Source organism: Gadus macrocephalus, chromosome 15 (assembly GCF_031168955.1).
Source record: "Gadus macrocephalus chromosome 15, ASM3116895v1".
Classification (NCBI taxonomy): domain Eukaryota; kingdom Metazoa; phylum Chordata; class Actinopteri; order Gadiformes; family Gadidae; genus Gadus; species Gadus macrocephalus.
In genome coordinates this window covers 8680963-8693117 of record NC_082396.1, presented here as the reverse complement: position 1 = coordinate 8693117, position 12155 = coordinate 8680963, and the positions used below count along the sequence as shown (strand labels likewise).

The following is a 12155-nucleotide window of genomic DNA, read 5'->3' as shown; positions in this document are numbered from 1 at the left end:
ATGCATGACTGTTTAAAATCACCACATACATGTTCAGTGTTGACTACTTATTTAAAAGATAATACTGTTTTTATTTATGCATACATATACTGTAAATAAAATCTTAAATATCAAACTAAGTCTTTGGCAAATGTAGTAAAAAGTACATTCACAAAATATTTTCCAGGAGCAACAAAAAACAAACCCAGACATGAAACAAATGGACCAACAAACCGTTCAGTCCCTCAGGATACGCACCCGAGCTACCAAGTAGTTAACCTGTATCTATCAATGCAGATCATTCAGTCGCAAAAGGCATGAATCCATGTTGAAAATGCTTTTGTAAGGCAATTTCTGAAGCCAGGGTACAGTTGGCTGGTTCAACTGTGTAGGCAGCTTGTGGTAGGACTGTGTGTCTGGATGGAGATTGAAAGCCATGTGGGATCAGAAGAGATCCGTGTAGGAAAGTCGTTTGGACAATGGCCTACAAGCTCTTGGCAAAACAACCTTAAGAGAGGTTAACACCAAATTCTGTCCGTCTATTTGGATGGTTTTACTTAGTTTTTCCTTTACAGTTACGCAATATAGATTGATCATTTTTTAAATAATATTGTTGCTGGATTAGGTAGTTAAGTAGGACTTACATTTATGTGAATGTACCAAAATGAAAGGAATAAAACTCGTACAAAGGAATATAGTGCAACAAAATGAGCAAAGAACAATCATGCATGGATGTTGAAGGAGACAGACTATGTGTCAGTGTGAGTGTGAGGAAAATAAACAACTAAGACAAAAAGAAAAACAAAGAAAAACAAAGAAATGATGATGAAAGAAAATAATTTAAAGAATTCAAAATTCTGGCAACGCCAATTTTTTAAATTACGGTCACCATGTCTTCGATATTTTGACGAATGATTTTACATTTTTACATATGATTGTTTGCCACAGGGAGGGTGATGTGTTGCCTTTGTGTTTGGGATCAGTAAACATGTTTTTCTTGTAATGCAGGCGCTATGGATCAGAGGGAATAATATGGGAAACCAGCATAATGAATAGGCTCACTCCACAGTTCGTAGCCTGGATTTCACTGAGTCTAATAGAGTTTAAAGGAGAATAAGATCCACTGGTTTAAGTGTCTGTGCTGCCAGTGTCCTGTTTAAGGACCTCTATCTACCTTCTCCCCATGGACTTTTATTTTGAAGCAGAAAAATACTGCAGTTATTAACGCAAAGGAAACGTGACTTTCCGTGAAGAAAAACAACACCAACAACAAGAAGCAAAAAAATTAAAACAAAACAAAACCAAAAAAACAACATTTTTACATGGTAATCTTCACGTGTTTTTTTTTTTCTTCAATTTATATTTTATAATATATATTTATATAATCTCTTAAAGTCATTCTGAGAGTGTTCCGGCCTAGAGATAGCGATGGGGGCGGGGCTTATTGGTCTCCATCTTTTCGCTTTTTGCCCTCAGCACCCCCAAACCCCCCCGAAACCCCAACCCAATCCTTTTTTCTTCTTCCATTTCCTCAGACGGGGACGATGTGCGGTCCGTAGCCGTGGCCCTGCAGCTTGTAGCGGTCGCCGTGGTAACTAGTGGCGGTCATAGGCCGTGGCAGCAGTGGGTGGTGCTGAGCCACGGGACGCGGCACTATAATAATAAGGGGAACCTGGAAGTTAACAGAAGAGTAGGAACACACGGTGTCAACTTCCACCTCACAAACGCCTCGCTAGTCATGCACCCGTAACTTATCGAGGGAATAGCTTTCTATACCTTTAGGAAATAGCATTAAGTATCGTTTAGTGGAAAAACTTTAAAAAGGACCATAAGACTACGACTGACTTATTAGTGCTATAATCTCGACACACGCACACAGATGCACACACACACACACACACACACGTGCACACATGTGCGAACACACAAACGCACACACACACACACACACACACACACACACATTTGAGTTAACAGGACTTACTGAGTAACGCTGGGTTGCTGAACCTCCAGGCTTCATTGTAGGTTGTGTACTGGGGGTGGGAGTAGGGGTTTCCAGAAAAGTCCCCTCCTGGATGAAACACACAGAGGAAGAGCAGGTTAGATTGATTGCCAGGACGCATTCACTGGTCACAATCTCATTTGTGCTTCAAAACGACGCATAGCCCCCTTACTAATGACACCACGTTACGTCATGTGCCGTGTTCCTGTTTTTATTCAGCGATTCACTTTTGGGGATCATTTCTATAAACTACGTTCCTTACACTTAATGGAAGTCAGTCAAGTGATTAGCACTGCTGATTGGCTGCTGAGCTCTGAGGGTTTTCTCTATCCACTGTCAAGGTGCTTTGGGAGGGGCAGGGGAGGGGTGGTATGTCACCACACACACACACACACACACACACACACACACACACACACACACACACACACACACACACACACACACACACACACAAATGCACACATACACACCCGTTTCTTGCTTTTATGGGTCTATAAAAGCTTGGTTTTATAGGAAGTGGCTGAAGAATGGCCTTTGCGCTAACAGTGTTTGGACCGCTCACTAAATCTTAGTCCTTCGCCAGGGGGGTGAAAAAAAATGAAAGTAAAATAAATAAGTAAAAAGGATCCTGTGGGAGGGTACATACACAGGTTGTATGTGTGTGTCTGTGTGTATGTTGTGTCAGTGCGGGCATGAGTACGCGCGCGGGTGTGTATCTGTGTGTTTGTGTGCCTGCGCTCAAATGTGTGTACGTGTGTGTTTATAGGTGTGTGTTTCCGGATGGGGAGCGGTTGTTTGCGTTGTAGGATGTGAGTATCAATGAATCAGTTCCTTCAGCACTAATGCCGCTATTCAAATAAAATCCTTTGTGTCATTGATCTGACACATCGCCGTGCTCTCCGCCTTTATCCCTCCCCCTTAACTCCCCCTTAACCCCCCCTTAACTCCCCCGCCCCCCTCCCGGAATCGTCAACACAGGTGGGCGTCGCCCGTCGCCACACAACACCTGTCGTGTTCCTTCCGGAGACATCTACACGCTATAGCATCCACGCGACAGCCCACATGCGTGTGAATGTGTGGAGTGTGTGTGTTTGTGTGTGTGTGTGTGTGTGTGTGTGTGTGTGTGTGTGTAACTTGAGCCATTCCCCGGGAGAGAGATAGTGATTTAAATATTTACGGGCCCTCCACGCCTCAGTGTTGTGACCCTTAACTGTTTGCCGTGAACCTGAACTGCGGGTTAAGTAGAGGGGGGAAGAGATACGCTCCAGGGCCTCGCCGGAGCCCGGGGAGGGCCGGGAGGAAGAGGCAGCAGGGGGGACCCACAGCGGCCTGTTTATCGATGGGGCGCGCGCGCGTGTGCGTGTGTGTGTGTGTGTCTGTGTGTGTGTGTGTGTGTGTGTGTGTGTGCTGGACATGGCCGGGGGTAATGAGCATGGGGGGAGAGGAGGAGGCGGAGGCTAGGAGGAACTGTCTTATCTCCCAGCCGCTAATTGTGGTTATCGCCTATCGAGCTCTTCTAATGCGCCGGCCGGCAGCTATATGCTAACGGCACGCTAACCGCCCCTCGCTAACAGAGCTATAACAAGCTCCGCCGGCACGGGCGGACGTAAAGATTTATTTTGCGGTCTCTTCGGGGGGGTCATCCGAGTCACGACGCGGCGTGCGTGCGTGCGTGTGTGTGTGGGAGGGCGCGTGTGCGTGTGTGTGTGTGTGTGCGTGGGAGACAGTATGGTAATGTATGCGTGGGATGTAAATACTGTAAATGACATCACACCCGCCGCAGTGCATTTCAATAGAATCTCCGTGGTGCCAGCGGTCACCCGGTCTGGGGTGACCCCCCCGTTCCCGTGGGGGGGGGGGAGGATGAATGAGTGGCGGGGGCTGGCCCTCCTATATAACTTGTTATAAAACGTAATGAGAGCCAACTAATATTAACGGCGTCGTAAAGAAACGCCCAACGCTAATGTCACCTACCGGGCACCATGCCGGCGAGCGTGGAGGTGGGGTAGCTGCCCTGGCCCGTCGGGGGGACGTGGGGGGGGTACCCCGGCAAGGTCGTGCTGGCCATGTCTCGACCTTGAAACACACAAAGAGGGGGAGAAAGGAAGTGTTAGGAAAATGGCGGCCGTCTGCATGCAAACACAAACGCTTAAGTCACATGAACGAGAGCGCTCAGGGTATGTCCCGGAGCAGCCATGTGTAGGGTGCTATCGATGGCATCCACATCACACCACCCACTCTGAAGTGGGTGGTGTGATATACTGTGCCACAAGTAGCACAGTATAGCTTTTGACGTTGACATTGTTGTTCTGTAAGTCGCACCCCGAAAACCGATAGATCCAGGCCCAACTTCGTCTAAACCCTTCTTAAAGCTGTGGCTACATTCCTCACGGTGACCTTTGACACGGCTACTGTATTGCGAGCAGGACATTGGCTTTCACGAAAGTGAAAAGCAATTACCAATCAACGCTCGTCTGTGACTCACTTCAGCTGCTGTAACGAGAGACGCGCATCGGATACAACGCACACACAGACACACACACACACACACACACACACACACACACACACACACACACACACACACACACACATTCACAGAGCTACCAGTGAGCCAATGAGAGCTGGGTACACAGTGTTTCCTCTGGTCAACATTCAGCTCTGTAATTGACAGTGACGGCCTTCGGGGGAACTATAGGTTGACAGAGGGCCTGAACAGGGCCGTTACAAAACTGCACTCAAGCATCTGAACTACAGCCTCTGTTTCCAGACCTCCCTCCGCCTCCATCAACCCCACCGCCTCCAGTACCAGGGGCCCAGCACCAATGTGGGTTAGACCAGAGAGAGAGAGAGAGAGAGAGAGAGAGGGGGGGGGGGGAGAGAGAGAGAGAGAGAGAGAGAGAGAGAGAGAGGGGGGGGGGGGGGGGGGGGAGAGAGAGAGAGAGAGGGGGGGGGGGGAGAGAGAGAGAGAGAGAGAGAGAGAGAGAGAGAGAGAGAGAGAGAGAGAGGGGGGGGGGGGGGGTGGAGAGAGAGCGAGTGAGTGAGAGACAGAGAGTGAGAAAGAGAGTGAGAGAGAGTGAGAGAGAGAGAGAGAGTGAGAGAGAGAGAGGTAGAGACAGACACAGAATGAGAGAGAGACAAAGAGAGAGGTGATCCCTAATGAGCAGCGGGCAGTCAGCTTGTCTTGTGTATTCACAACAGTGGGGCTAAAGAGTAGCGGGTTTAAACGCTCCTATTTCACAACAACAAAACACTTCAATCCCATTGTTTGGTACCACTTCAGGTGCGTTACTACTATAGCGGGACTGGGGATGAAAAAAAATGGCTATGATACAACTTTGTTAAATAAAAAATAATCAGCTCGTTTCAATTGCACTCCAATCTGGTGGGGGGGGTTGTCCTCGGAGGTGGGCTGTACCTGCTATAATAGGCTGGCTGGCATACTGGCTGTAGCAGGCCTGGCCCTGGTTATGGGCCAGGTAGCCCGGGGTGGAGGCGTCTACTGAGAGGCAGGGCGGGCGGGACAGGGTGACCCCGCGGGAGGAGGGGGTGAAGGGGGCAAAGGAGGCCTCATGGGGCTCCCCCTTAACACACATGGAGGACAGGTGGGGGTGGAGGTCTGCCGGGTGGAGGAGACAAAGAAAAGAAAGCAACAAAAAAGGTGTAAAACGTGGTGAAGACGTGCAGACCTGACGTGCGGGCCCTGTTTGATCTTGAAGGTCCCTCGAATGTCAATCGACACGGGTCCTTTTCGATAACACGCGCTCTGTTGTCCTCTCACTTGGCTCGTTCGTCTGTCTATTCGTTTCGTCACTCGCTCGCTCACTCCCTCACTCACTTGTCCACTCAGTCACTCACTCGGCCACCTAACCGCTCGCTCACTCGCTCGCCCACTCATTCTCGTATTCTCTTATGCAGATGAAGAGGCTTTGGATGAATGTGTACCTCTCCAAATGATACAAGGTCACTTTTGTGTGTCATCCAGCATGTGACCTACTCTGTTCTATACAACTGTATAGAACAGAAACGGTGTGAGCCAAACGCAAAGAACCGTACGCTGAAGCCGTCCTATAAGAGCGTGATGATGTGGAGCTCGACTGCCCTGTGGCCAATTTATTCCTAAACTATGATCCCACTCCTTGCGCTTAAACACAGTGCTTTACTGTAATGCGGCGGAGCGAATCCCGTCGACCTCAGCCCATGAGCGCGGGCACTCTACGGACACAGACTGCTCGTTTTACATACATTTACATTCCAAACCGCCAGCACCACCTCACGTCTCCTACCGATGCTGAATAGATAAGTGCTCCTCAACGGTTGATTTGCTCGTTCACCTGGTTCATAACGCTGCGCTCCCCGCAGTAATCCATTCAGCCTAAGTGAATACACGCCGCCGCGGAAACGCTACGGCAACAACAACATCAACAACACATCCATGCCTGATCAATCAAGCTCAAACGCGCGAGAAGAAAAAAAATAAAAATAGGAATTTCCCCAAGGTTTCAGGTAAACAAACACTATAATCTCTACGGTGCTCTGCATTCGGCAAAGCACAAAAAATACAAAACACCAAATGAAATCACTTCCACAAAGCAAACAAACAAACGAAGGAGGAAGGGGCGGGAGGGGGGGGGGGGGGGGGGGCGGGGGTGGGAGGCCTCCCGGTTCAAAACTCCAGAGCCTAATATAATTTTGCCTGATGAGTTCTGCCATCTTTTCATTGCCCCGGCAAATGAAAGTTTCCAAAGGCAATTTTGCCTTCAGAAACCATAAAGCAATGAATGCGAGCTCTGTCTCTGGCCCTCGCCCCCCATGCGACTGTTAGCGGCGGCGGCTCTGTTTGCCTTTGGGAGAGATGGGGGTGTTGGTGGGGGGGGGGGGGGGGGGGAGATGGCTCATTCCCTCCCCTCTCTCCCCTCGCCACCCTGATAGCCTCATTAGCTGCCCCCCTCTCCCCTCCCCCTCGACAATGCACCGCCATTGTTGTTTTACAACAGGACTGTGTGCGGAGATGTGCTCATTAAGATAAGGACGGCTGTGGTGAGTGTGGAGACCCGCTCTTGTCAGCACCTCTGACTAAAAGGCGCTCCTCATGCCTGTCGGCTATTACATAAATGAGGCGAAGGATCAAATGAATTCATCATATTTACAGAAAACACTGAAGAGAAGGCGGAGGGGAGAACAGGGGGACGGATGCACGCAGTGTAACTCGTAAGGCCGCGCCGGCCTGGCTGTGAGGCTGTACTGTACAGACCCCGTGAAGAGGTGCGCTGGCCTTGAAGCCGGAAACGTTGGAATGCTACTTGAAGGGATTGTGAGAACAAACGTTTGGCGCGGGCGTGCGTCGGGGATGTTTGTCTGTTTGCTCGCGCAGGCTTCTGTTTCCAACAGCGACTCCCCGGCAACCGTTGTCAACCAGATGAGGAGGGGGTTACGCCGCAGCAACAGAAACGACGCAAACGCCGAAACGTTCAAGACCACTGAACTCTGAAACTAATCAGACGCAGTGTTGCTCATTGTCCTGGAGACGAGGGCGAGAGAGAGAGAGAGAGAGAGAGAGAGAGAGAGAGAGAGAGAGAGAGAGAGAGAGAGAGAGAGAGAGAGAGAGAGAGAGAGAGAGAGAGAGAGAGAGAGAGAGAGAGAGAGAGAGAGAGAGAGAGAGAGAGAGAGAGAGAGCGCGCGTGCGAGCTGGGGCCAAACACGCACACACCAACAGAAAAAAAAAAAAAAAAAAAAAAAAAGGAAAGGCATCCTGTCAAATCAAGAGCCCCTGATGATGGAGATAGAAGATAAACTGAGGGGTGTCCCCAGAGACTTCTCCTTTTCCTCTCCCTCTCTCCCTCTCCCTCTCTCTCTCCACAGCCAACACATCGTGGCTGGGAGCGTGGTGAGATGCTATCGAGTTCTCCCTAACATCTGTCTCTCTCTCCGCTCCACCACGGATACCAACCGCCAACCCACCCTCGCTACGTCTGCAGAGCCCATCAAGCATAGACCCGCACTGGGAGGAAAGCCGCTGCCTACCCCTCCTTAAGTGTTTGTCTGCGGATAGAGCTGCAATGTAGTTGCCTCGCCATTAATGAGATGAAGGGAAAGTCTGCGAGAAAGTTTACGGAGGCCTTTATGTCAGTGTTGTTTTCCTGCGCGATGTGTGCCACACGCTGTTATTATTTCTCGTTTTTACTGTGATGGGAACCACATCACACACACAGACACGTATAGACACACACAGACACGTATAGACACACACAGACACGTATAGACACACACACACACAGACACACACACACACACACACACACACACACACACACACACACACACACACACACACACACACACACACAGTCCAGCTTCTGGTGAACTTTAGCAACTTTGAACACCTTTATGATTTTCTATGAGAAAGTTGTTAAGGGTTGTCATTTGTGATTTAACAAATATCCCAAAAAGTTAAAGTCAATGATGACAGAACAGTGTCCACTGTTCGCCAAGGACAAAAGCCTTGGATTCAGTTGTCCAAAGTCATTCATTATCGAATGTGTACTCAAAGGTTAGTGTGCTATTGTCGTAGTGAGAGAAGGGGAAATGGAGGGGTGAAACAAACATTAATCTCCGAGCCGGAGGCTGGACTAGCATTCTGCTGAGCTCAATAGGCTATGAACCAATCACTGCAGGTCATAGCTGCTTGGTGCTTGCCAACCATTGGACGGTAGCTGGCCCTGCTGGCCTTGGAGGCGGGGTTTGGAAGTGGATATAGTTGGATTGGCAGCGCAGGTTATTAAAAAATGTATTTTAACCTTTTTTATTCTAATATATTTGAATCTAAATACCAGTAAAAAAAACGAGGGAGAGGGAGAGGGAGAGAGAGAGAGAAGAGTTTGGATGTCTTTGATCGTGGCAAAGAAATAGCAAAGCCAGCACCTGCTAAGCAGTAAAACGAGACAGAAGGGTGCCTATTAACACAATGTAACCCCCACAGCTAGAACACAGGGAGCACACCCCACCGAGCCAGCACTGCAACCCAAACCATTACTTCTCCCAACCTCCTCCTCCTATTCCCTGTGAGTGTGAGTCCAGATCCATAGTACATGGTACAGTAACATGATTTTTTTATCACACTTAACATGCTCCTACTTAGACGTAGAGGGGTGAGACTGCGGCAGTGGGCAGCCAGCCAGGTGCTGCTCCTGCTCCAGCAGCAGTAAATTGTGACATGATGTTCATCCTTGGCTGGCGCACAGCGCTCTACACTTCATGCTTCTCCGATCGGGAGCTTTCCTTTTTTTTTTTGACACAGGGTCAAGCATATATCCATGCATCCAGCCACAGCTACCCGTGGTTACTGTGCATCATGTACATCCAACGAACACAAATCGTGTACAGTAGCCATACATCTGGCCAAGCCAAGCGTGCACTGTGGATTTATACATCCAGCCATACATACATCATACATCTCTGCCTCCAGCCACATGCACCACTTTTCTAACTTTGAAATTATTATAGACAAAATTATATATTTACTTATATAAGTAAGGCATATAAGGCATATGTAAGGCACTCATAATTAGGGCTATTTTAAATAATGGATTACACCTTTAACAATTATTATATCAACATCAGTATAGATAAAAATATATATTCATAATAAACCAACGTCTTACTACGTGAAACGCTGCTATTTCCTCCTCTCTTAACCCCTCACCCAAGCTACTTTCCAAGCCAGCTCTGTGTTGCAGTCTCTTCCCTAACGCACAAGAGATGCACCGCATTCAGCAGAAAGCCCAGCTCAGCTCCCACTGATGCCTTCATTAATCATTCATCTTTAATAGATTATGCAAATGCCATGACGTAAAAATCAACAAAATCAATAACTGTGGAAAATTTTAATTGCAATCTCAAAGCATGTAAAGGACAGATATAACCTCATCGCTCCATACACACGGAGGATTTGGATTCCGTCCTATTGATAATTTGTTCCAACTTGGAATAGATTTATATCGGGGGGATTCATCTCCAAACTTTAAATTATTATAATAATTTGCTGTAACTCTACAACCAACACTTTAGCATATTCCCAAATGACCCGTCTGAGACTGAGAAGGTACATCTTATTTTGTATACAACTCATTTAATTTAAACAGAATATTTCAAACATTTATGTTAGATATATAACATCAAATATAATACGTTAAATATAAAGTGTGATAATTATCTTACTAATAAAAAATGTATTCATCAAATTTAATTTCTTATTCTATTACGATTACATATGGTGTGGCCTTTGGCCGTATGAAGGGCCCCTCCGCCCAGAGGCCCCAGGTGGCCCCGGAGGCCACCTGCTATGTGAGTGAGCTCCCTGGAGCGAGACCACTGTTATTGCAGGGCCCCAGCATAAAAGACAAAAACACACCTTTCTTCTCCCGGGGCCCCTGGGTTTCTGGGGCAAATCTACCTCCCACACATTGAGCAGAGGGGGTAAGAAGGGAGTCTTTCTTTGAGCCATAACACAGAGCTGAGGGCCGAGAGCCGGTCCAGAGGATCACATGAGAAGGGCCACTTCGCTATTCAGTCACAGGCACAAGAACACGCACGCGCACACTGACACACACACACACACACACACACACACACACACACACACACACACATGAACAGACACACACACATGAACAGACACACACACACATTAACAGAACACACACACACACACACACACACACACACACACACACACACACACACACACACACACACACACACACACACACACACACACAAATAAGTTACTAAACACACACACACAGACAAACACTCACAAACCCAAGAACACACACACAAACACACGCACACGGTCACAACCATATTACCAATAGTGGACTCATTGCCCTTAGATATTGCGGTGCTGAGGTTTGTGTGAGGGGCACACTTGTAATATGTTGATGTGCACGGGCACAGAGAGGTTTAAATGTGATCAGGGATTCCAGTAGGGCTCTGGTGCATGCATTCCAACAGCACAACAACAAATGTTTTAGCATTAATGTGAGCGCAAATATAGTTTTCAGTCTTGCAGCCATCCCACTGGGTTTCATAATACTGTTGCTTCCATTCTAGACAATCAAATATGTATGCTACTTTCTATGATTATGCTTTCTTCATTTAGTCTAAAAGGATTCGTGAGCTAATTCCACCTACAGTATCATTATGCATATTTGATTCTTCAAAGCAGAACACCATATTGATGTCAGTATGTTCCCTAAGATTTCCCTGATGACAACAATGGCACCTACGATGTATTTGTTTTTTAATCAAACCAATAGCATTTTGGGGGTCCAACATGACTCAATTGACCCAATCTATATTTTTGCAGGGCTGGTTGCAGTGGCGCTAGTGCTCCAGCGGCGGCGCTGTGCCACTGCCGGATGCATGTGGGGAAACACTGCATTGACTATGGTGTTCACTGCATCATTAGCGAGAGAGATATGGGGTTGTGTGGGTTTATTAAAGAGGGTAGTCTCAGGCCAGTGCAGCCCTTGGTAAACCAAGCATCTCCTGGGAACGAGACCCTGAGTCAACAACGAAAGAATATTCAAATGAACCCTGCGGCCATCACACCTGACTGCAGATATCAACCACTGTCCACCTGACTTTAGCTACAGTTGAAGGAGGCACTCTCAGTGGAATCGCACTGTTGAAAACATCAACCATTTTATACGATGAATTTCACAACTCTCTCTCTTTATCTGTCCCTCACTCGCCCTAACCCTTCACACACTCTCCTCCTCAGGATCATCCTCTCTCACTTTCCATCTCTCCGTCTCTCCTTCTCACTTACTCTTCATCCCCTTTCTCCTCTGTTCCCCTCTCCTCTCCTCCATCACCCTCTCTCTGTTTCTCTTTTACTTACCCCTCACTTGCCCTCCACCTCTTTAACCTTCCCTCGCTCTCTCTCCCTCTCTCTCACACCCACACACCAACCACGCACACACACGCACGCACACGCACACACCACAGCCGAAGCACGCGACAACTATGCTATTGCAGTGGCTGTCAATCAAGGGCCCATCATCGGCTTTTGATGACAGCGTCGCAGTGTGGCGAGAACAGCAGCTGTCTCTCATGAAAAGTGCTTGCAGTCAATCTGTTAGTGGGCCACTCCGTGCTAACACAAAAG

At 48.0% G+C, this 12155-nt stretch overlaps 1 protein-coding gene across 1 annotated transcript in view; it reads right to left on the bottom strand.

The window, feature by feature from the left end:
- Nucleotides 1-1495: 1495 nt before the first annotated feature.
- The window catches only part of pax2a (paired box 2a), a 19852-nt gene continuing 9192 nt past the window's right edge, over nt 1496-12155 (bottom strand). The window contains 3 exon segments of the mRNA XM_060073782.1: nt 1496-1651; nt 1964-2050; nt 3959-4060. Coding sequence (XP_059929765.1) covers nt 1575-1651; nt 1964-2050; nt 3959-4060 — 266 coding nt within the window. The 3' untranslated portion in view covers nt 1496-1574.